This window comes from Heteronotia binoei, chromosome 15 (genome assembly GCF_032191835.1).
Source record: "Heteronotia binoei isolate CCM8104 ecotype False Entrance Well chromosome 15, APGP_CSIRO_Hbin_v1, whole genome shotgun sequence".
NCBI lineage: Eukaryota > Metazoa > Chordata > Lepidosauria > Squamata > Gekkonidae > Heteronotia > Heteronotia binoei.
The window spans coordinates 51,357,058-51,382,252 of NC_083237.1; the positions used below are offsets into that span (position 1 = coordinate 51,357,058).

The following is a 25,195-nucleotide window of genomic DNA, read 5'->3' on the forward strand; positions in this document are numbered from 1 at the left end:
TTTAGTTGTTTATACCCCGCTGGTTCCCTTAATGGGGAATTCAAAGTAGCTTACAATGTCATTCTCTCCTCTTCCCATTTTAGCCTCGTGGCAACAATCCTATGAGGTAGCTTGGGCTGACAGAGAGAGCAACTGGCCCAATGTTGCCTAGCAAGTTTCCTAACAGAGTGGGGATTCAAACTTAGGTCTCCTATATCCTAGTTCAGCACTCTAACCACTACACCATGCTTGCTCTCTTGGTAGCATGACAGAATTCTAAAGGCCTCCCAAACTTCTTTTCAACACTGTTCCTCAATGGAAAGCCATAACCGCAAGAGACTTTCTCATAGTAATGCCATGAGGTGTTTGGCTGTCAATCCTCTAACCTGCCTAATGTTTCCCTCCTTGCAGCTGGCTCTCTGAATGTAGGACGCTCTGATAATGAAGACAAGGGCTTAAGCCAAAGTCACCTCTATTTGAAAAATCCTGGGCATCTGGAGGAGACCTTGGTACGAGGAACAGCATCTCCTAAGGATGGGAAGCCATGAGAAAGATCTTTCTTCTCCCAAAAGGGCACTGCCCCCGTCCCGTTCCAACAGCACCGTGTCTTCCAAGCACAGCATCACTCGACAGGTGTGACTTCTTCCCTGCCCTTGACATGGAGGAATGATGTGATTGGTCCCTGCAAATGGCTGGGATTGGGTGGAAGGAGCCAGAGGGTGTGGCATAGAGCTCCGGCTGGACCTTGTGTTAACCTGTGGGTATGTGGTTTCATTGGGCCATGACAACAGGTAGTTTCCCGCCATGAGACCCTTACCTTTCTTTCTCCTCTTTTGGTTGTTCAGGGTTCAGAAAGCTGGGAGGTGGTGGACGAGCTGCGGATCCAGAGCGGCGTCATCCAGGAGCCAGAGAGGCAGGAAGGCTACTTGTTAAAGAAGAGAAAATGGCCCTTGAAGGGCTGGCACAAGGTGAGAAGGTGGGAATGAGCAGCATTACATGAGGGTTTCATTTGCTTCTGTTCTGATGCTACTTGTGCCTGTGCCCACCACCCTCCCAGCTCCCTGTGAGCTTTTCATCTGCCTAGTCTTAGAATCATAGAGTTGGAAGCGACCTCCAGGGTCATCTAGTCCAACCCCGTGCACAATACAGGAGATTCAGAAATACCTCCCCTCCCATGTCCCCAGTGACCCCTGCTCCATGCCCCAGAAGATGGCCAAAACAACAAACAAACAGGGTCCCTGGCAAAACTGGCCTGGAGAAAAATTGCTGCCTGACTCCAAAGTATTGAACAGCATTTCCCTGGGCATGTAAGAAAGGGTCCTCAAGAATGGAGCATTGATGCAACCCTTCCTGCCCTCCCTCTCATGACCTGCCTAAGTTCACAGAATTGGCATTGTTGTCAGGTGACCATCTAGCCTCTGTTTAAAAACCTCCAAAGGAGGAGAGCCCACCACCTCCCAAGGAAGCCTGTTCTATGTTGATGACAGGAAGACACGATTGGTGCTTTCACGCATGCAAAAGAATGCAGTTTCAATCCACTTTGGCCATTTGCAATGGAATTTTGCTGTTTCACACAGTAAAATCCAGTTTCAAAGTGCGTTGAAAGTGGATTGAAAGAGCATTATTTAGTGTGTGTGAAAGCATTTCCAAGGGCACCATTGATTCCACATAACATCCATTGTAATGGTTAGACCATTAGGCTTTGGCCGGGAAGACTCAGGTTCAAATCCTCACTCTGCCATCGAACCTTGCTGGGTGACCTTGGGTCAGTCACTTACGTAGCCTACTACACCTCGTAGGGTCTTTGGGGGGATACAGTGGAGGAGAGGACAATGACCCTGCAGGCCACTTTGAGTCATAACTGCAGAGGAAAGCTAGGTATAAATATCTAAAGTGCTAAATATACCACCTGATGAACAGCACTGTGTACAAGTAACTAAATTATGTACTCAGGGCCTAGTATATTTTTATAATGCTCTTCAAAGGAGATCAGGACTGCCTCCATTTTTTTCCTCCCTGATCAGGATCATACCTGCTTTAACTGTCGGTCTGTCACCTCTTTGCCTCACCTGTCCTGCAAGGAGCTTAGGACCACAGGTATGGCTCTCCCCTTCCCAGTTACATCCTCACAACAACCCTGCGGTAAGGCTGAGAGAGAATGACTGATCCAGGGGCATCCCGTAAGCTTCACAACCAATCAAGAATTGAACTCAGCTCTCCTCCCTCCTAGTCAGATGCTGTAACTGCCACTTCGCAGTGACTCTGTTGCATCCCAGATTCCTGATGTCACATTTTCCAGCTCTTTTAAAAGACAAGACTTTTCATCAGCTCAGCTCTCATCTCTTTAGGATCGTGGCAGTTTCCCATGAATTCTCAGATACGGTGGTGTTGCAAGCAGCTGCTAGAAGAGCTGTCTAATGGCTACCACCACTTTGGTATGGGTCTCCTCAGGAGGGCCCAGAGCACCCACCCTGCCTTTTTATCCACTCCTTTTCCACTAGGTTCCCCCTTATAAGTGACTGAATGAGGCGTGAGGACCCAGACAGAGTAATAACCTATTTTTATTAGAGATTTAGCAGCAACTAAATCTTTCTAACATATGTGGTGGACTTGTGAAAGAGCTACAATGTTTTGGCAGATGATTCAGCAAGAGATTTCTAATATCTTGGGATATGAGTTTAATAAAGTTGCAGAGACTTTTCTGTTGGGACTACATATGGAAACATTTCCAAAAGAAGATAGAACTTTACTTTGGCACTTGCTCTCAGCTGCTAGGACATTGTATGCACAGTTGTGGAAGCAAGAAAAAATACCAGAGAAATGGGACTGGATTATAAAAGTTATGTCATGGAGTGAAATGGACAAATTAACAAGAATATTAAGAGACTATGATTTAGAACTTTTTAAGTTGGAATGGAAAAAGTTCAGAAGATACGTAGAAAAACAGTGGAAAATAAAGGGACATTGGACAATCTTTGATAATAATTACGTTTTTAAAACAAGAGTATAACTTTTGGTTTTTTAAGGGTACGTTTAAAATATATATATATATATATATATATATATATATATATATATATATATATATATAAATAAAGTAAATAACACTGGTGAGGGTCAAGTAACGGGGGGAGGGGAGGGGGAAAAAGTAAGATATGGGGTAGATAAATGTTTCCTTTTTTTAAGTTGTAAGATATAGATATAACTTTGCTACCATATGTTACTAATAAAATTGTTTATAACCAAAAAAAAAAAAAGATTTAGCAGCAACTATAATTCAATGACATGTAGGAAAAATGACCACAGTAAAGGTAGGTAGACCAGCAAAATAAGAAACCCTAACGTGTCTAACTATACTATACCTAGCCTTATCTAGGTATTTGGCCTCAACTGACTTACCCCCTTTCGATGAGAAATCCCTCTGTCTTAGAGTTGCCAGGTCTGTGTTGGCAAATACCTGGAGACTTTGGGGATGGATCCGGGAGAGGGCAGGGTTTGGGGAGGGAAGGGAAGGGGAGGGGCCTCAGCATGATACAATGCCATAGCGTCCACCCTTCAAAGCAGACATTTTCTCTAGTGGAGCTGATCTCTGCCACGCTGGAGATCAGTTGTAAAAATGGGAGATCTCCAGGCCTCACCTGGAGGTTTGGCAACTATACAAGGGAAACACAGCCAAGGTTAAGAAAAATATAGGTGGCTGTGAAAAATTACTATGCAAACAATAATTACAGTTAGTGTAACACAGTTTAATATAAGAATTACACACTCTCCACAATATTATATCAGTGCTTAATCACACTCTGCAATATACAGTATTTAGTATTTATGTTAGCGGCTTTTAAAGGGAAAATGCCACAGTCAACTTTTTAACAATATTTCTAAAGAAAACATGCAATGTTTGCCAGATTTAAACAGCAATTACTTCTGTGTGCAACATACAAAGTTTGCAGTATACTCGACCAAGAAAGACAACAGTCCTTAAATTAAGCATAGGCTTGGAAGAATGAATCAAGACTGTTTTCCTGCTGATTATTCATGTGTATGGATTCAATAATGCGGTAACATGCTTCCTGGGTTTTCTTATCTTTGCATGTTTCTAGCGTCTTCTTCTTTGACCATGTGATTAGGGGCCTTTTCACACTTACCAGTGGAAACCAGAAGGGAGTCGGTATTGTGCCGCCTTGCAGTAATCCGAGACAGGGGTGGGAGTTTTTAGACACATGTTTTTTTTCCCGGTAGGATTCCGTGATTGAAGTGAGCCATTTCTGCCCCTTTTTTTCTGGCAACCCAACGTTTCATGTGTCCTCTTTTCCCTAATTTGTTGTAGTTATTTTATTATTTGAATTGGTATTCTTTCACTCCGTTTTGAACTTTATATCAACTCCTGTTGCAATATACTTTCGATTGTGACTGTCCTGTATGTATAAGCATATCTGTCATTGACATTGAAGTCACCTCTTATTTGTATAACCCGGTTTATTTCAATAAAATTTTGCATTAAAAAAAAAGTGAGCCATTTCACACTGTTCCACTTTTATCTTGCTTCCACCAGCGCCAGCCGTTTTTGCCTGCCGGCACGCAATCTCCGGCTTTTGGGGGGGGGGAACGTCGGGCTATAGCGCTATAGCGACATATCACAACAGCACCACCATAGCACCAACTTGGTAACAGATGTCCCATTGGATACACAGTTCAAGTGGGAGATCAGGGCACCAGGCATTGGTCTGTCACCTGTTGCTATCACTTCCATTCCCACACGGAAGTCAGGGGAATGCGATTGGTTTGTAGGTGACTGTGAGGCACATTTTTTTTGTGGGGGGGGGGGGCTGTTGCCACCTGAAGAGGGGTTGCCCATAGGACAGAAGGTTTCAGCGGGAGAGCAGACCAACAGTGATTGGTGAGACAGATGTTGCTAACCCAGCCTGATATGCACCCATCCATGCCCACAGGCTATTGGCTGGAAAGTGACTTGTGCCAAGCTGCAGCAGGTATAAATGTCAGGGGGGGAAGCCACAGATTTCTGGGTTGTAGTTGGTGAGTGGATTGTCTGGTTTAATAGGTTGGTGAGTGGTTTGTCAGGAATTGTGAGGAGGATGAGTGGGTCAAAAGGTGTAGCTTGGAGTGAGCAGGAGATTCTGGATCTCCTAGTAGTATGGGAGATGATGAAATCCAAGCAGCTCTGCAGACATCCCATAGAAATTATGCTTGCTATCAAAAAGTCTCAGCAGAGATGGCGAAACGTGGCCATGACAGGACAGCAGAGGAATGTAGGAGTAAAACAAAAAGTCTGAGAGCAGAATACAGGCGGGTAATTGCACATAATTCCAATCCTGGAAATAAAAAAGTCGCATGCCCCTTTTATAAGGAGCTTCATAGAATACTGAAGGGGGAAGGAAGCGTTAAGTCAAGAAGGCTGTCTGCCATCACCTTTCTGGGTGATCAGCCATCAGACCATGGCAGGACTGTGGGCATGGATGGGTGCACATCAGGCTGGGTTAGCAACATCTGTATCACCAATCACTGTTGGTCTGTTCTCCCGCCGAAACCTGCTGCCCTATGGGCAACCCCTCTCCAGGTGGCAACAGCCCCTCCCCCCCCCAAAAAAATGTGCCTCAGAGTCACCTACAAACCAATCGCATTCCCCTGACTCCCGTGTGGGAATGGAAGTGATAGCAACAGGTGACAGACCAACACCTAGTGCCCTGATCTCCCGCTTGAACTGTGTATCCAATGGGGCACCTGTTACCAAGTTTCAGCGGCGGCCGCGATCTCTGGCATCTTAATGGAACCCAGGCATTCCTATGGTGATGCTGTTGTGGTATGTCGCTATAGCAATCTTAGCCGACGTTCCTCCCCCCCCAAAAAAGCTGGAGATTTGCGTGCCGGCGGGCGAAAAAGGTTGCGAAAACTGCTCTTGGATTAGATACTGGACATTTCACACAGTGCCCCACACCGATTTCAACCCGGAAGGAGTGGTTGAAAACTGGAAGAAGCTGCTCTTTGTTAGTAACAACTCAGGCATGCCTCACTACCGGGACAGCCGCGGGATTGTGTGGAAAGGTGACAGTATTCCGGTAGCAGCCAGTTACTGAGTCGGGTCTGTCTGAAATGCCAGCAGAAACCCATTACTGTTCAGTAACTGACCAGCTTCCATACCGGAATACATAGGCTGTGTGAAAAAGTTCTATGGAACCAAGGCTCATAGCATTATAAGGAAATCAGTTCCAACATTTATACAGGCAAAATGGTTCTCCTATTCCAGCTGCAGCAGCCTCTCACCAGCTCTCCTCCCTAGGAGTGAACAACCTCCCACTTTGGACCAGGCCCTTTATTCCTTCTTCTCAGGCACCACCTCTTATTTCTGTACTGGTGCAAGTTTTCCCTTCAAATCCCTTGCTGATCAATCACAAGGTCCAAAAGAGGGCCTGGGAAATGTAGGCCTGGTTGCTACTTCAATATAGGCCTCCTCAGGGCCCATAGGCCGCACTACTATAAGCCTAGGATCATGACAGGAGGCAAGCAGCTTTGAGATTTGGATAATCTAACCAGTGGTTAGGGAGTCTGACTAGGATCTGGAAAGCCCAGCCTGGTTTCACACTTCTCAGCCTAGCCTGCCTCACAGGATGGTTGTTCTGAGGATAAAATGGAGAAGGGGGAGAACCATGTTGTAAGCTGCTTTGGATTCCTTCCGAGGGAGAAAAACGGATGTAAATGTAGAAATAAGTTAATTCCTTCAGGATCTTTGAGAGAGTGATATCCCAGTTGGCTGAATCTGTTCAGACTGGCTGATTATTTTGAAGTGTGGGAATATTTGATATTTCGCTCGCTCTTTCTCTGACAGCGCTACTTTGTTTTGGAAGACGGAATCCTGAAGTACGCCACAACACGGCAGGATGTGAGTAGGAGAGGTGTAGGATTTAATATGTATGGAAATGTTTTTATAGACATAATTTTAATATGTTGTAAATTGCTAATGTTTTTAAATTGTTGTTAGCCGCCCTGAGCCTGTCGGTGGAGGGCAGGATATACAGTAAATCCTATACGTAGACAGACAGGAGTGGGGGAGTCTGGGATGCCCCAGTTTCAATGCAGAAGGAAATACTACTTCAAACAGAGAGTGATTAAAATGTGGAATTCGCCTCCAGAGGATGTCTTGAGGGCCACAGGAATAGTTTTAAAAGGGGATTAGAGAGATTCATGGAGGACAAGTTATCAGTGACTGCTAGCCATCAGTGACTCCACATTCAGAGGCACTAAGCCTCTAAATCCAGAGCTTGGAGGGGAAGGCTTTAGCCTCTGTGCTAGTTGGCCGTGGTGTGAGACAGGATGCTGGACTAGATGGATCCAGTAGGGCTCTTCTTAGGTTCCTATCAGGGGAAGACCTCAGCCTCTGTGCCCCGTTGTTGGCAATCCAGAGGAACTGGTTGCCATTGTGTGAGATAGGATGCTGGACTAGATGGAACATTGGTCTGATCCAGCAGGGGTCTTCTTATTTTCTTTTCAGGGAAGATCTCGACCTCTATTAACTGTTGTTGGCCCTCCAGAAGAACTGGTTGGCCACTGTGTGATGCCGGGCTAGATGAACCATTGGTCTGATCCAACAGGGCTCTTCTTATTTTCTTATCAGGGAAGACCTTGGCCTCTGTGCCCTATTGTTGGCAGTCTAGAGGAACTGTTTAGCCATGGTGTGAGACAGGATGCTGGACTAGATGAACCACTGGTCTGATCCAACAGGGCTCTTCTTATGTTCTAAGGATTCTGGGAGCTGAAGTGGGGCAAGACTTAGGTCTGTTCTTAGTTAATAAGGGTGGGCTGAAAGAGAAACTGTATTTAGTTCCCCAGCATGACACCATCTGTGCCCTGCTCCTCCCAGGTCTTGAAGGGAAAGCTGCACGGTTCCATAGACATCCGCCTGTCAGTCATGTCAGTCAACAAGAAAGCCCAGCGTGTGGACCTCGACACGGAAGACAACATATATCATCTCAAGGTAACTAGCATGATACAGAAAGGTTTCATACCGCATCTCCCAGATTGTGGCACACCAGGCTTGTGCATTTGTTGCTGTCAGCAAGATTAAGTTTTCAGCGCCCATTTTCTTTGGACTTCTCAGAACATCCTGCATGTAGCTGAATGACTCCTGTATGAGTCAGCTGGCTCTGCAGGATGTCTTTTGCTTCCGGCTGGGAGACTTTATTCGTGGCTGTCTTCACGTTCCTCTCTTTTCTCTGTCAATCAGGTGATGTTATGAAAAAGGCTCTGGACTCAGTGACCTTAGGTGATGCTCATGTGGTCCTCTGTCCATGCTATTTCTTTCTGTGCTTTTTGCCTAGCAGCTTGCGCTCTACTATTGGGAAAACAAGATGGATATCCTCTTGGATGATGGCCTGTATTCTAAAAATTGCTGCTGTGGAATAAACAAAGCCCCCCCCCCCCCCTGTTGATTTTAGGAATAGCATCTTCAGAATATTATAAATTCCCCTAGGACAATAGAGATCTCTTTCCAATACCTGGGAAAAGCATTCTAGGTTTGTAAGCACCAGTGCAAAATGTCCACACATTTGGATGCTTCTGCCTCCTTCAGTTCATGTTCTTAATGCTGCTGCTTCTTCCAATCCCCTACAGATTAAATCTCAGGAGCTCTTCAACAATTGGGTAGCCAAGCTGTGCTCACACCGCCAGGCAGAGAAGATGGATGGATCCCAGCGGCAGTTCCTAACCAGGGGCAATGGTGGGAAAGTTCCCTATTCTGCACAGGTGATTTGTGGTGTGTGTGTGTGTGGGGGGGGGAAGCTTCCTAGGAGTTCAGCTGCATCTTATGGTTTTGTCCATGTTTCTTTTCGTTATGGGGAAGGGTTGCAAATTCAGTCTTGGGGGTGGGGCTACTTTATCAAAAAGTAGAACTGCATGGAAAGAGCTGCCCTTGTGTTGCTTCTACCCTGGCTGGGAAGAAATTATGATGGCCCATATTTTTCCTCGGGATGTATGTGTGTGTTTTTTTCTGGTGAGAAGACGGCAGGAGAGGAAGGGGTTAAAGTTTCCCTCTTTTCCCCCACCAGTTCTTCTCCTTGATAGAGCAATGCTGGCAGTCAGATTTGCACAAAAAAAAAAAAGTGTTGAGAATGGAAGGAAAAATGGTAAGATGTACCTGAGCTTAAGGGAGGTGCAAGAAGCTATGATTAAGGGTCATGTCATGTGTCATAGGCAGGAAGAAGAGACCTGTATCACTCCTGCAGCAAAGAGTTCGACCTGGCCTACTGAACCGCTGTGGTTGCCACCTAGAAAATAGGCCCTTGTAGTGCATGTTTCAGGCAGGTGTGTCCTTCATCAGGTCATCCCTTGGCCCACATGGTTTCTGGGTAATTTTTAGAGCAAAGATGGTAAACTCTTGAGAATGTAAGAGCCCTGCTGGGTCAGACCTGTAGTCCACCTAGTCCAGCATCCTGTCTCACACAGTGGCCAGCCGGTTCCTCTGGAGGGCCAACAACAGGGCATGGAGACCGAGGCCTTCCCTTGATGTTGCCTCCAGGCTCTGGGATTCAGAGGATTAGTGCCTCTGAATATGGAGGTTCTCCATAGTCATCGTGGCTAGTAGCCACTGATGGACCTTTGAAAACTGCTTATTCTTTTAACCCTCGTGACATCCTCTGGCAGTGAATTCCAAATTTTAATCACTTTCTGTGTAAAGAAGTGTTTCCTTTTGTCCATCTTGAACTTACTGCCTATAAACTTAACTGGATATTGGTGCCTACTTAATTTTATCAGAAGTATTTATTAAGGAGCAGTCCTTTTGGTAAGGTTGCCAGCTCTGTGTTAGGAAATACCTGGAGATTTGGGGGTGGAGCTGGGAAAGAGAAGGGTTAGAGGAGGGAAGGGACCTCAGGCCATAGAATCCATAGAGGCCATAGAATCCACCCTTTTCTAGGCAGCTATTTTCTCCAGGCGAACTGACCTTGGTCATCTAGAAATCATTTGTAATAGCGGGATATCTCCAGGTGCCACCCAGAGATTGGCAACCCTACCTATCAACGTCTCAGAAAAACGGAGGTTTAGAGATTTACAAGAATTTATTCCACCGTAAATTTTTAGGGGTTTGATGTTGCTTCATCTCTAGTCCACAAAAGTTGATGCTGAAATGCAAACCGATTCCTCACTGGCAGTCGCTCCACCCCTGGGCTTCTGCTTTCCTCAGATCAAGCAATCAATTCTCCACTAGTCACTGTGCAGCTGCATTTTGACTTGTGGCTCCCCCCAATTTGCCTCGGAGATTCTGAATCTCAAATGCATACATACGTACTAAAACAAAACAAAAACAGAGCAGGATGCTGTGAGGGAAATTGGAGGGAGCTGCAAGTCAAAATACGCCTTTGCAGCAGCTAATGGGGAATTGATTACTTGATCTGAGGAAACAGGAACAACTGCTAGTGAGGAATCGATCAAAATATCATTACTCTCTTGTGTTTTTAGTGGAACCAGAAACCTTGGCCCTTGTTCAACATTCTTTTCCCCCTTTGTGCCAGGTGTGGCATGGCGTTGGATCACAGATGGAAAACTGAGAGCCATGGCCTAAGAGGCTGTTGGGAACTCCCAGAACCCTTTGTGCCTCACTTCCATTCTTCTGACACTTTACTGCCTTCCTCTTGCAGGCCTCTGGCTCTCGGCATCGGGTTCAGATGTCAGAAAGCGCCCCTGCCCTGTCTTCGCTGGCCTGTCCCCAAGACAAGGTGAATTCCTGGCTGAGCAACAGCAGAAGTCTGGACAGGTGCTCAGCAGGTAATGGGGTGGTGGTTTGTAATCACTTGTTTGTAATGTCTCTGTCTACTGAACCTTCCAGGACACTTTCTAGATGCCCATCGCTTTCTGCTCTTCAAATCTTCCATCTCTTTTCCCTAATTTTTTATATTTCTTTATCAAGGTATGGGGCAATCTTTCAGCAGCCAGCATGAAAGATCTTCCTTCCTTTTGAGGGGAGAGTCATTAGACAAGAAAGGAGTGTGGGGTGTCAGTTGGGGGTGTGATGTCCACTTAAAAACAGTGTGATATGGATACGTAGGTTCAAATTCCCTCTCTGCCATAAAGCTCTCTGGGTGTTCTCGGGCCAGTCATTCTCACTCAGCTTAGCCTACCTTACAGGGTTGTGGTGGGGCTAAAATGAGGCAGGGGGGAGGAATATGAGCTTTCAGCTCCATGGAGGGCAAGCAGAATAGGAATCTATGAGGAAGAAAAATGGAACAGTGCAAATATCAAGAAAAAGGGGGTCTTAGTGGATGTAAGACTGGACTGTGGCTCTTCAGCTTGCTGCCTTAATTCTGTGCCTGTTGTCATGGTGTGTACCTGGCAGCTGGCTACCTGTGGGTTCTAATGCAGGATAGGTTCTGTTTTTGTCCTCTCCCTTCCATTCTGTAGGTTGAGTCTGTATGGGAATCTGGCGGATGTTTCTCTCAAGCTATAAATCACACATCTTTCTTATCGTTTTGGGGATAAGATTTCTGTGCTTTTTCAAAGCCTGAGTATTCAAAGGTTTGATGTTCTTATTGGTCACATGCAGGAAGTCCCACCTTTAAACTTTCTGTTGTGTTTTTTTTGGCTGGAGAGATGTTCACGGATGCTCTGTCAAGGGGGCTTACAGAGTCCCTCCCTGCCTCATGAGAGCCAGTGTGGTGTAGTGGAGAAGAGTGGTGGACTCTGATCTGGAGAACTGGGTTTGATTCCCCACTTCTCCACAGGATGACCTTGGGCTAGTCACAGCTCCCCACGTGCCTCACAAGGTGCCTGTTGTGGGGAGAAGAAGAACGGTGATTGCAAACCGCTCTGAGACTCCTTTGGGTAGTGAGACTCCTTCTTCATAACAATGGCTGCTCTCCTTGTCCCCAGAGCTCTCCGACTGTCAGGGAAAGCTTCAGGAGCTCAACCAGATGCTGCAGAATTTGGAGACTCTCCACCGCATTCCCTCCGCACCCCTCATCTCCCACAGCCAGGTATGCACAGGAGCGGAAGCGCCATTTCCATTTTGCGACGAGCTTAGATGTGTACGTTGTCTGAGCGTCGTCATTGCTGCAGCCTGCGTGGCAGAGCACATCTCCTCCGCACAGAAGGTACCAGGTTCAATCCCTGGTCTCCCTAGCAAAAGTAAGACTTTTATCAGCCTACAAGCTGCTGCCGTTCAAATTCAGATCAGGGAGACCCAGGTCCAGGTCTCCACTGGTCTCTGTGCCACAGAAGCTCATTGGAAGACCTTAGACCAAGTCACTCTCTTTTGGCATGAAATACCTTGCAGGGTTGTTGTGAGCTATAAATGGGAAAGGAGAGGACTGATGTGCTTTCTCTGTGCTTGGAGGAAGGGCAGGATAAAAATGCACCAAATAAATGGGACCGGTGAATTACCAACATATGCATAGCAAAATTTGTGGCAGGGGATAAGCTTTCGTGAGTCATTGCTGACTTCTTCAGGTATCTGAAGAAGTGAGCAGTGACTCTCAAAAGCTCATCCCCTGCCACAAATTTTGTTAGTCTTTAAGGAGCTACTGGACTCTTGCTGATTTCTGCTGCTGCAGACAGACTAACATGGCTACCCGTCTTGATCTACCAACGTATGCACAGTACTCCAAGAATAACATAAGTTTTTGTGCTTTTGATTCAATTGGGGCCAGTTGCTTGTATACATGTGTACATTTGCTGCACATGCATACATACATCTCCTGGGAGGCTGCATCTGTTGGGAGGCGTACATCAGCTGGGAGGTCACTCCTGCAGGGAGGCATGTGTATATCTGTTGCAATGCCTGCTGACCTGGACTTTCTTGGGAAGGTGCAGGTCCGTATACGCCATCGGGGCTGGTAATAGGAGACTGTCTTATTTTTGCAGAGCTCGACAGGCACAGAGAGAACCCGGAAGGGGAAGAGATCCACCCGGATCTGGTGCACTCAGAGCTTTGCGAAGGACGACACCATAGGCCGGGTGAGCTGATTTGGGACAGGTGGTCTTGGGGAAAGATATTGGATTGGATTTAAGGAAGGAAAGCCTTTCTCATTTGAAGCGGGGCATCTGTCCCCCACCCCCTCCCCACATGCTATGGTTGATGCAAAGAACTTTTCCTGTAGCAGAGCCAAAAGAGGCTTAGTGAGCTACAGCAAAGCATTGGGGGGGGGGGGGAGTTGCTCTGTCTAACCCCCGCTTTTCTGTTTTCCAAAGGTGGGCCGCCTGCACGGCTCAGTGCCGAACCTCTCGAGATACTTGGAGTCATGTCAGAACCAAGCCCTCTTCAGCCTCCCTCCAGAATACAGCCAGCTCCAGAGGAGTTTCTGGATCTTAGCTCAGAAAGGTGAACTTGTAGTAAGCATTCCTTGCCTCTTACGGCTGTGCTGCTCAGGGTGCTTCAGTGGTGCCAGCCATTTTGTGTGTGCCTCTGGGTCAGGGATGTCAAATACGTGGCCTATCGTGCTCACGGGCAACTTTTATCTATCATCTGCTTCCTTCTCCCTCTTTCTTGCTTCCTTATGTGTCACAGCTTGCTTTTATTTCAAGTTTTTTTTAAAAAAATCTTTAATTATGTTTGTCTGTGTCCTTTATAAAGTTTCTATCTGCGCTACCTGTCATTACGTTTTATGATACACGTGGCCCGACCCGACGAGGTCTCATTTATGTCAGATCCAGCCCACATAATGAATGAGGCTGACACCTCTGGGCTAGGCAGAAATAAGCACGACTTGTTCTGTTCCTGCTAGTGGTGGGGAGTGCAGCAGGAGCCAGAGCCCTGCCTTCTCTTCTTTGCCCTCTCCCGAGTGGTGCCAGCCTTTGTGGCCTAAAGAAGCAGAAAATTGGGCTTTGCAAAAACAAAACTACTGATTTCTCAAACTCCATGCCCCATGGCTGAATTCATAAGGACATAAGAGAAGCCAGGTTGGATCAGGCCAATGGCCCATCCAGTCCAACACTCTGTGTCACGCGGTGGCCAAAAGCCAGGTGCCATCAGGAGATCCAGCAGCAGGGCCAAAACTCCAGAAGCCTTCCCGCTGTGGCTTCCCAAGCCCCAAGAATACAGAGCATCACTGCCCCGGGCAGAGTGTTCCATCTATACCTTGTGGCTAAGAGCCATTGATGGATCTTGGCTCTACATGTTTCTACAATCCCCTCTTGAAATGGTCAGTGCCTGTAGCTGGCACCACTTTTTGCAGCAGTGCATTGCATGTGTTAATTTCTCTTTGAGTCAAGAAGTCCTTCCACAAACTTTTGTGTGTGTCTGCCTCTTCCTTCCCCCCGCCCCCCCAGTTCATGGGTCCCTCAGCAGTGTGTTGGCCATGCTTGCAGTGGAGCGGGATCGCCTCCAGGAGCTTCAGAGGACGCTGGAGCTGCAGCATTCCACCGCAGCCTCTGCGCAGGGTGGCCGGGGGAGCGGCGTTGGGATCACCACAGCAGGGGTAAGGTGCCACTGTCCTCAGGCAAGCTTGCCGGCTTATTCCTTGGTTCATAAGTTTAGCAGAGAACATGCAAACATCCTGCTATGCCAGGGCTTGAACCTTGGGGTGTCAAAAATCGTAAAAAAGATTAAAGTTTCTTTGAGCATGTGCAGAATGCCTTTCCTGTGCTCCTGTGTCAGTACAAGCATCACACACGCATGTCCCGAACCTGGTTAGAATGCTGTCTGATCAAAGAGGCGTCCAGGGACACCTTCAAGAATTCATTCCTGCAGCAGTTTTCATGAGTCAGAGCTCAGTTTGTCAGGGACAAGAAGCTTTCAGCCCTTAGGAAAGTGTACAACTGTAAAGCTGCAGAGAACAAGAAAGTGGCAGGAAGTGATGTTTCGAAGACAGGACAGCTTAAAACAGTAATTAATCAACTCAGACTGGACGAGGACCACTCCTAATTGTTCACAGAGACAAGGAAAGCAGGATTAACGTGTAAAAGGGGTAGGGTTACCAACCTACGTGTGGTACCCGGAGCTCTTCCACTATTACACTGGATCTCCGGACTACAGAGATCAGTTCCCTTGAAGAAAATGGATGCTTTGGAGGGTGGACTCTGTGGCATTGTGTCTGACTGAGGTCCCTGTCCTCCCCAGGCTCAATCCCAAAATCTCCAGAAGTTTTCCAAACTGGAGATAGTATTCCATGGCAACCCTAGGTCCTTGTTAAGGCCTGCTGAGAGACGCTAGCCCTGTTCACAAGTTACAGTGAATGCATGTACAATCTGTGTACTGTATACACTTGATTTTCTTTAATACACGCATTGAGTAATTCTCATGTTCCATTCAAAGCATGTACAGCTGAACATGCAACACAAACCCCACATTTATCCAGGTACTGGCCCCCCAGTTTCATTTGTAAACTGGACACATGTTGGCTGTTCCTTACAGACATATGCACACAGATGTAAGATCTATGTGTATGTTCAGTGTATCGTGTACAGAGCTAGTGTTAGACTTCTTTATGAATGCCAGTTCTGGTGATTTCCCATTGGATTCTCCCTTTGATGGAGAAAAAAAGTACTTTCAAATCAAGAAGGAAGGAAGGACAGACCTACCTATCCAGGAACATTAAAATGTCCCTCCAAACATACTACTTCTAAATGTTACAATTTTTGTCAGCTTTCTGTCCATTTATTACTTTGCATAAGGAGTGATTGGTTTGTCCACTATAGAGAGCAGAAAGGCACTGTTTATACATTATGGTATTTATTACACTGAGTGGTGTGTATTACATATGCCACCCATTACCATCTGGAATCTTTCCAGCTGAAAAATGTGCCTTCCTGGAACCTCTCAATGTCAAAATAAAGCATCGCCTGGTTTTTGAAGTACGGTTGCCCCCTCTGTTCTCTCACAAGCATCCCTCTTGATCCTTCCAGGCTCCTCTGCAAGCATTTGACAACCCGGAATGTCTGCGCCGTTTCCATTCTCTGTCTATCTCTTCAGACACCACCCTGGACTCCTTTGCCTCCTTCAACCCCGACGAGGTCAGCATTGGAAGAGACTGGGCTTTGGAGGTGATTCTGACCTGATGGGAACAGTATGAAGGGTGGTTTTGGGGGAAACGTTAGGGGGCAGCGAAACCTTGAGCCCCAGGTCTCCTTTCTCAAGTTCCAATTTGGTGGGTATGACTGGCTGGGCACTTCCTTGACAGAGAGGGAGTCACAGACCGAAGCTTAATTCTAAGTTTAGTTTATTGTGTTCCAAGCAGATATCAAGTAGAATACAGAAATAGAGTAGAATACAGAAATACAGACTGTAGAATACAGACAGTACAGACAGTAGAATACAGAAATACAGATCGTAGCTTAATTCTAAGTTTAGTTTATTGTGTTCCAAGTAGGTATCAAGAAATCTGGAAACATACAGTGTACATCCAGACAAATAAGGAATATATTCCAGCTACCCATTAAGGCCACTTGGCATTGATGAGCAGCCCTGACCATTAGTAAACCAGAGATATCTTTTCTTTTTTGGACCTATAGCTGCTAATGTGCCTACTGATGTATAGCTGCAGTAAATGTAAAGCTGCAGGAAAAACTGTAAAGCTACTGATGTAAAGCTGCAGGAAAAACTGGAATTGACCCAGTGTACCAACACAAATCCCTCCCTTTCTATCTCTGGAGTCAGGAAGCTCTCAGAAAGTCAAGGAAGCTAAATTCTGATACCCTATCTGTTTAAACTTTGATAGTGGCATGGCACCACTGGAATGTATAAACATCCTCTGAGGCAAAAAAACAAACCAACCACACACAGGGTTATCGGTACCAGAAGGCCATAGCAGCTGCAGAGTTCTGCAGCCTCCTGGGAAGCAGAACCAAAAATTCAACTATGGAGGCTAATTTATTATAGAAATTAAAGGAACAGGTTTAGCAGGGGACTGACGCTCAGTCCAGGCCATGAAGCTCACTGGGTGATTTTTACGCCACTCTCAGGCTCACAGGCTTGCTGTGAGGATAAAATAGAGGGAGAGGCAAGAGCCGGGTATTGATCCCTTGAGCTCCTTCAAGGAAAAGGTGGGATAGAAATGCACTAGGAGATATTCAGAGGCAATATTCCTCTGGGTACTGGACTGGAATGGTGTACTGGGTAAAACATCAGACTAGAAACTGGGAGAGCATAAAACGGAGAAGAGAAGAATGATATAAGTCACTTTGGGTCCCCATTGGGGTGTAAGGCAGAGATGTTCCTCCAGGTTTTTGGTTGAAGACAGTGATAGATTTTATTGTGGTTGGTGCCCTCTCTTCCTCCCCCTCCTTCCAAATTCTGATTTTGTGTTCCCTTCCCCCTGTTCAGAATTGGGATGGGAAAATTTGTTTAGATGCCATCTTGGACTTTTTAACCTGATCTGCAATTTTTATTAACTTCTTATACTTATATGAACATATGAAGCTGCCTTATACTGAATCAGACTTTTTGGTCCATCATAGTCAGTATTGTCTACTCAGACTGGCAGCGGCTCTCCAGGGTCTCAAGCTGAGGTTTTTCACACTTATTTGCCTGGACCCTTTTTAGTTGGAGATTCCAGGGATTGAACCTGGGACCTTCTGCTTCCCAAGCAGATGCTCTACCACTGAGCCACCATCCCTCCCCAACTTGAATTTTAATATTTTGTACATTTGTTTTATGGCTTTATGCCTTTCACCGTATATTGCCCAGAGCCCGGCGCAAGCTGGAATATGGCGATTAATAAATCAAATGATGATGGTGGTGATGTAAAAATCAACAACCACCTGCTGTCCGTTAAGGAAACAATTGTTCAGTGAACTTCAGTGCACCTGAGCGTTCCCCAACAATTCCAAAGCACTTTGAAGGAAACCAGTGAGGATTGCAGTGGCAGAGCATTTGCATTGCTGTCGGTTGGAGTGGCCTACGGCAGTGTGTTGATCTCATGCCAAGGTTTTCTTTCTCCATCCTGCAGCCAGACACTGTGCTGGTGAAGGGCCGGGAGCCGCATCCGTTGTCCAATCGCAGCATCGTGTCCCTCTCGGACTCGCACACAGAGTTCTTCGATGCCTGCGAAGTGTTCCTGTCTGCCAGCTCATCTGAGAATGAGGTTAGTGGCTGTGTTTGCAAAGGGGCTCTCTTCTGAGGAGGGTTTAAGGACTTTCCTTACCTGTGCATGTCTCACACACGTCTCAGTTCTCTGGCTCATTCCCTCTTTACTATTCAGTCATACAGCTGGAAGGGACCTCGAGCCATCTAGTCCACCCCCCCTGCATAATGCAGGAAAATCAAAACCACCTTCCCCCACCTGCAGTCCCTCGGTGACCCCTACTCTATGCTCAGAGGAAAGCAAAAAAACTCCAGGATCCCTATGGATCCCATCTGTGGCAAGCGGGTAGAGACTGTCATGCGTGGTGCTAGTTTCTACAGGATATCCGTTTTGAAAGCTGGGAGGTATGATTTGCCAAGTTTTGTTTTAAATATTCCCAGCTGCAACAGCTCCAGACCAGGATGGGCAGGTTTGGGTGAAGCAACATCTCCCCTTGCCGATGCCTTGGGACTGCAGTACACATGCATTGCTCAGTTAACTCTGTGCACTCTTTATATATATCCAGGGCTTTTTTGTAGGAGGAACTCCTTTGCATATTAGGCCATACACCCCTGATGTAGCCAATCCTCCAAGAGTTTACAAGGCTCTTCGTACGGGCCCTATTGTAAGCTCCAGGAGGATTGGCTACATCAGGAGTGTGTGGCCTAATATGCTACAAAAAAATCTCTATATATATCACACACACAAACCCCTCAGTTATTCTGCTGAGATTGATGTATGACTAGGGGAGCCATCTCTTGGAGAGAGTATGGAATAGAAACAGGACAGCCTGCCTAAATATGAAGGGAATTGGTTCATCTCAATTAATCCTAAACTATAGAATGTCCATGTTAGGCTAAAAATGATTAAAATATATATACATATATAATTGCGTCACTATTTCTTTTTACTACTTTCTTCATTTTTTCTCTTTTCTCTTTCCTCCTTTGTGAATTAGCTAGCAGTCCAGCCACTGCTCCCTGCTTAGAAGTTGTCCCCCCCCTTCCCCAATGGCCTGTGTATCCCCCTTCCCACATACAACCTCGCAAATTTTTATCTCCCACAGTCTCCCTACTTTCGCTTACAGTTATAACCAGAAGGTGCGAGCTTAGCACAGGCGTTGTAAGTTTACCTAGTTACAGTGTGAGAACCAGAAAGGAAGGGCCTAAGTCAACCCTTCCCGTTGGGTTGTTAGTGGCCTGGATCCCATAATTCCCTGGGGCTTGAGGTACTTCCTGTGAGTCCTGGAGGAATCTCAGGATGTGAAGGGTCTGCTCTTTCCAACTTAGGCCTTCTGTTTTGAGACCTCTTATATTGGCTTCTTTTTTTTTTAACCAAGTTCTTTAAAGTGTAGCCTCAGAGATCCCTGAGAAATATTAATCATTCTTGGGTTTTCTGCTTCTTTATGTTTTTCAGCTCATGTAGAATTGGCCTCCATTTGACACTAAGTTTCAGACTTAGTTCAGTTATCTTCTTGCATACTCAGGAGGGCGGATTTGATGTCCTAATCTTTCTTGTAATTTGGGAGGTCAGGGCTGCCAGCCTTCAGGTGGGAAGAGGAAATAGGCACCACTTCCAGGGAATAGTGTCTCAGAAATTCTCTTATAGTGACTAAAGACCACTACCATTACTTAGAATGTGAACATTCATATTATTTAACAGATCATAGAAAATACATAATTAAATCAAGACAAATGAACACAGCAAGGAGGAGGACATCAAGCCCCAAAGTCCAACAGGTAAAGTTCAAAATAGTAATCCAATCACTCTTTTCATTCCTCAGGCCGACATCCACAGCTCCAGCAGCAGAAGGATAAGATTTCTCAGAAGGACTCCAGTCCAAAATTAAACGAGCGCCTCCGGAACATTCGGATCCCGTTTTCACTGAAAGCTTAATTTAGGTTAAAGCTTGGAACCTATTGGGAAGTGTAAAGAATTGGAAGTTTGGATCTGAAGAAATGCCTTGAATGTGAAACTTAGATGAAGCTTTCAGCAAAAAACGGGGTCTGAATGTTCCAGAGGTGCTAATTTAATTTGGACTGCTTCTGAGAAATCTTATTCTTCTGCTGCTGGAGCTGCGGATGTCTGCCAGAGAAAAGAAAAGAATGAATAGATTACTGTTTTGAACTTTACCTGTTGGACTTTTGGGTTTGATGTCCCACTCCTTGCTGTGTTTGGTTCTGTCTTGTATTAATTATGTGTGATCTGTTAAATAATAGGAATTTTCACATTCTAAGTAAAGGTAGTGGTCTTTCGTCACCGTAAGAGAATTTTTGACACTGTTACACAGAGACAGTGCCTATTTCCTCTTGCCAATTCTTCCATGATTCTCACATGTTGCCATGTCTCCAGGTGGGGGCTGGAGCTCTCCTGGAATTACAGCTGATCTCCAGACTACATAGATAGCTTATTTATGTAAAACATTTATTCCACTTCTGGGAAAATGGCTGCTCTGGAAGGTGGACTCTATGGCAGGGGTGGCCAACGGTAGCTCTCCAGATGTTTTTTGCCTACAGCTTCCATGAGCCCCAGCCATCAGCTGTGCTGGCTGTCTCCCCCCTCCACTCTCAGATCTTGATCACGACAGGGAATGAGAGTTTACGTGGACTATAGGCATACTCTTGCTATCAATCAAGATGGGGTCTATGCCACCCCGGTCACACTTTCTGAACATCCCCATGGGCTTTTTGCAGAATGGAATCCTCTCTCCAGTTTGAGAGCCAGTTTGGTGGCGAGCCAGTTTGGTGTAGTGGTTAAGTGTGCGGACTCTAATCTGGGAGAACCGGGTTTGATTCCCCACTCCTCCACTTGCACCTGCTGGAATGGCCTTGGGTCAGCCATAGCTCTGGCAGAGGTTGTCCTTGAAAGGGCAGCTGCTGGGAGAGCCCTCTCCAGCCCCACCCACCTCACAGGGTGTCTTTTGCGGGGGAGGAAGGTAAAGGAAATTGTGAGCCGCTCTGAGACTCTTCGGAGTGGAGGGCGGGATATAAATCCAATATCTTCTTCTTCTTCCATCCTGAATGGTTGGCTCTCCAGTCGATTCTCCTCACCTGTCACCCACACTGAAAAGATGCCCTCGATGGAATGACCTCCTCCAGTCCCCCGGACCCTTGTCCTGTCACAAATCCCCTTCCCATCAACACAGCCACCTTTCTTTCTCCTGGTGTTCCTCCCTTTGGGCAAACCGTGTCTTTCCCTTTGGCTTGTGTAACCTCTGTTGCTCCTCCAGGCTACAGATGACGAGTCCTGCCTCAGCGAGGTGACCAACAGTCTCTTCGAGGAGGCGACCGACATGGTGGGAATGCCTGCCTGTTGTCCAAAAGGTACTCGGAAACGATCAGGTGACATCTGACAAGGGAGAGGAGCCATGGAGTTGAGGTGCGGCTGAGGGAGCGGGGTGGATACTAGAGGTTGGAGATGAGGAGCTGGCGTGCTGAGGTCCTAGAAAGAGTCCGCTGGTTAAATGTTACCACACAGTGCCTAACTGCATATTGACCCTGAAAAATAAAGGCTGAACCACGTGGGGCACTGAAGAGTTGCAGTCTCCAAATGTGCACATCAGTTGCAAAAAATAATTGAATAATTGCAGAGCTCTCACTTGGAACAGTGCTCCAGTGACAGGGAATAGGGCTGGGGATAGTTCTTTCCACCTCTGCACTGTTCCCCTGGCTGGAAATGGCCCCCTAGGTTATTTTAAGATCCATGAGAACATAAGAGAAGCCATGTTGGATCAGGCCAAAAATGGCCCATCAAGTCCAGCACTATGAGTCACACAGTGGCCAAAGCCCAGGTGCCATCAGGAGGTCCACCAGCGGAGCCAGAAGCCCTTCCACTGTTGCCTCCAAGTGCCATGAATACAGAGCACTGCTTTCCGCAAACAGGGTATTCCACATATATCTTGTGGCTAATAGCCACTGATGGACCTCTGCGCCATATAAGAGCATAAGAGAAGCCAAGCTGGATCAAGCCAGTGGCCCAGCCAGTCCAACACTCTGTGTCACATAGTGGCCAAAACCCAGGTGCCATCAAGAGGTCCACCAGTGGGGCCAGAACTCCAGAAGCCCTCCCACCCTTGCTCCCTAAGCTCCCCAAGAATACAGAGCATCACTGCCCCAGACTTAGTATTCCATCTATAGCCATTGATGGACCTCTGCTCCATATGTTTATCCAATCCCCTCTTGAAGCTGTCTATGCTTGTAACTGCCGCCACTTCCTGTGACAGTGAATTCCACGTGTTATCTACTCTTTGGGTGACAAAGTACTTTCTTTTATCTGTTCTAAGTCTAGTGTTAATTAATTTCACTGGGTGCTCACAAGTTCTTGTACTGTAAGGGATAAAAGTATTTCTTTCTCTGCCTTCTCTATTCCATGTGTAATTTTGTAAACATATTGTCTTTGTATCCCTCCTGGGATTCAAAACATCTAAGCAAGCCGTTTCCAAAACAACCAATGGGAGGGAGGGCTTTTAGGCCAGATTAGGATTTGGCAGGTTTGACCTGGCCGCCAGCAGGGGGACTGTCTTCAGCATGATGACATCACCTAGAAGTGATGTAATCATGCTGGGCAAGACATGCAGGGACACTCTAGCATTTTGGTTAAAAACTCTATGGTGCCATAGAGTTCGGGGGGGGGAACCTAGCATTTTTTACCCAAATGCTAGAGCCTGGCATGATGACATCACTTCTGGGTGATGTCATTGCTCTGGGCATGTCAGGAGCTAATGGCGCTCTTCAGTGGCAGGGCTCCCCTGCCAGTCAGTCCTTTGTTGGAGGCCCCAAATTCAGGGAACCCCTGCTCCCAGTGGGAGGCTGAGAATCCTAAGCCAGATCCATGTCACCCTCTTCCTTGGGCCTGTTTTTTTGTACTCAGAGGGCGATTTCCTCAACATGTTGTTCACAAGGCACGAGCTTGTACACCAACAACACTGGTGTCACAAGTGCTTATCCATGCACAGCAGTAGAGCAGGTGTGGCACTGTGATGAGCTCACAAAATGTTCCAAGCGTGCTGAGTGGGGCCAAACCCAGAGCGGAGACTTGATGCTAGCTCCTTGCATGTCTCCTCAACAGGCCCAAGCGCAATTCGTTGTTTCGAGGACTTCTCGGAGGGGAGCCTAGGACCACCAGTGACTCTGCCTTTGTACCTCCCCGGGCCGGGTCCTGGGATCTCGCGGCGGAACTGTCTCCCGACCTCCCACGTCCACACCAGTGACGTCAGCCTGTGGAACATCCTCCGCAACAACATTGGCAAAGACCTCTCCAAGGTGTCCATGCCAGTTCAGCTGAACGAGCCCCTCAATACGCTGCAACGTCTTTGCGAGGAACTGGAGTACAGCTCACTGCTGGATGCAGCCAGCCGCAGCCCGGATCCCTGTGAAAGACTGGTATCTATCTGCCTTATCCTTTACCCCGCCAGTTTGGTGTAGTGGTTAAGTGCGCGGACTCTTATCTGGGAGAACAGGGTTTGATTCCTCCACTAGCACCTGCTGAAATGGTCTTGGGTCAGCCATAGCTCTTATAGGAGTTATCCTTGAAAGGGCAGCTTCTGGGAGAGCTCTCTCAGCCCCGCCCACCTCACATAGTGTCTGTTGTGGGGAGAGAAGATATAGGAGATTGTGAGCCACTCTGAATGGAGGGCAGAATATGAATCCAATGTTGTCGTCTTTACCTTTCTCATATTGGAATGGGAGATGAAGTGAACAGGTGAGAATGTCTTATTTTCACGTCTGCCTGACAAAAAGAGACCTTTTCCCCTGGACTCTTAATCCATCTGTCACATTTTTATCTTGCCTTTCCTTCAGTTTGGTTTAGTAGACATGAGAGCCAGTTTGACGTAGTGATTAAGAGTGACAGACGCTGTTCTGGAGATCTGGGTTTGATTCCCCACTCCTCCACATGCAGCTGCTGGTGATCTTGGGCCAGTCCCAGTTCTCTCAGAGCTGTTCCCTCAAGAGCAGTTCTCTCCGAGCTCTCTACTTCCCCCCTGTTATGTCTGTTGTGGGGAGAGGAAGGGAAGGAGGTTGTAAGCCGCTCTGGAACTCTGAGTGAAGGTTGGGGTATAAATACAATCTTCTCCTCCTCTTTCTCCATCTCCTGTAGTTCTCCTTTTCTCTGTATTATTCCCACAAGAGCCCTGTAGGGCAGACTAGACTGAGAGAGAGTGACTAGGCCAAGGACACCTAAAGGTGGAAAGATTTGAACCTAGGTCACCCTAGTTCTCAGTCCACCACTCTAATCAGTAAACATCACTTCCATGCTCTTCTGCCCCACACCTGGGTGTCTTTGTGGCTTCTCATTTTCTTTCTTCGCTCACAAAGCCTTTTATAAAATCTGCATGTCATGTGAGTTCTTGAACATGGCGATGGCATGAGTGCAAAGGAAGCACCTTTGAGCACGTACAGGGAACCTTCCTACTAACTACTGTTGTTAGCAGTCAACACACTTTGATTGAGAGACGAGAAGTTTGATATCCTGCCCTGGCCGAGTTTATTTCTTTGCCTTATCTGTGCACAAACTCTAGGTAGGAAAGAATTTGAGTGCAGTAGCTGCGGTAGTCCCATTACAATCACACAGAAGCCCAGTGGCACCTTGAAGACTAGCAAATTGAATTGCAAAAATGATCTTTCATAAGTCATTGCTCACTTCATCAGATGCATTGGATTATAGCTCTGTGATTGCATTCCGTTGAAGTCGACGTACACGCTTCAGTGCATCTGACAAAGTGAGCTCTGTGACTCGCTGCAGCCTAAGCTAGAACACATTTTGTTAGTCTAGACCAGTGTTTCTCAAAGTGGGCAATATTGCCCCCCAGCGGGTGCTGGAACGATCCAGGGGGGGCGGGTAGTAGCCTTTGGTGCAACTGGGGGGGCAGTGAATAAAAATAAGGGGGGGGTGGAAGCATAAAGAAGAGAAGAGAAAAGGGTGGGAGATGTCAAAACATCATGTTTCTGGGTCCAGAATTTCTAATTTTGAGAAAAATTCCAGTTAACAAAAATAGAGGGTTCCTTTTTGTCTGCTACTTAGTGCGAATTCATCCAATTAGACTAGTAATGAGGACCAGAACTCCATCCAATTAAAATATAAGAAGAATGCAGTTTATTTACAAGACAGAATAAAAAAATAGAGGTGTACAGACAAGCAAGAAACAGAAACAAAAAACCTTACTAGTCTATCCTAGCCAATACTTGTTACAGCTAGCAGCTTCTCAAGGTTGCTTGCAGTTT

General features: G+C 46.6%; 1 protein-coding gene across 5 annotated transcripts in view; it reads left to right on the plus strand.

Annotated features, from left to right (window-relative positions):
- Positions 1 to 439: 439 nt before the first annotated feature.
- The window catches only part of OSBPL7 (oxysterol binding protein like 7), a 36,296-nt gene continuing 11,540 nt past the window's right edge, over positions 440 to 25,195 (plus strand). For 4 of the 5 annotated variants that reach the window (XR_009556217.1, XR_009556219.1, XR_009556218.1 and 1 more), the window contains exons 1-14: positions 440 to 612; positions 825 to 947; positions 6,821 to 6,874; positions 7,853 to 7,966; positions 8,602 to 8,733; positions 10,623 to 10,749; positions 11,851 to 11,954; positions 12,841 to 12,933; positions 13,168 to 13,297; positions 14,245 to 14,393; positions 15,820 to 15,957; positions 17,862 to 17,996; positions 21,205 to 21,298; positions 23,043 to 23,356. Coding sequence is in view for 2 of the 5 variants with exons in the window: in XM_060255415.1 (XP_060111398.1) it covers positions 514 to 612; positions 825 to 947; positions 6,821 to 6,874; positions 7,853 to 7,966; positions 8,602 to 8,733; positions 10,623 to 10,749; positions 11,851 to 11,954; positions 12,841 to 12,933; positions 13,168 to 13,297; positions 14,245 to 14,393; positions 15,820 to 15,957; positions 17,862 to 17,996; positions 21,205 to 21,298; positions 23,043 to 23,356 (1,806 nt within the window). In the remaining 3 variants the exon portion in view is untranslated. The remainder of the gene's footprint in view (positions 613 to 824; positions 948 to 6,820; positions 6,875 to 7,852; positions 7,967 to 8,601; positions 8,734 to 10,622; positions 10,750 to 11,850; positions 11,955 to 12,840; positions 12,934 to 13,167; positions 13,298 to 14,244; positions 14,394 to 15,819; positions 15,958 to 17,861; positions 17,997 to 21,204; positions 21,299 to 23,042; positions 23,357 to 25,195) is intronic. The other variant, XM_060255416.1, reaches the window with a different exon arrangement.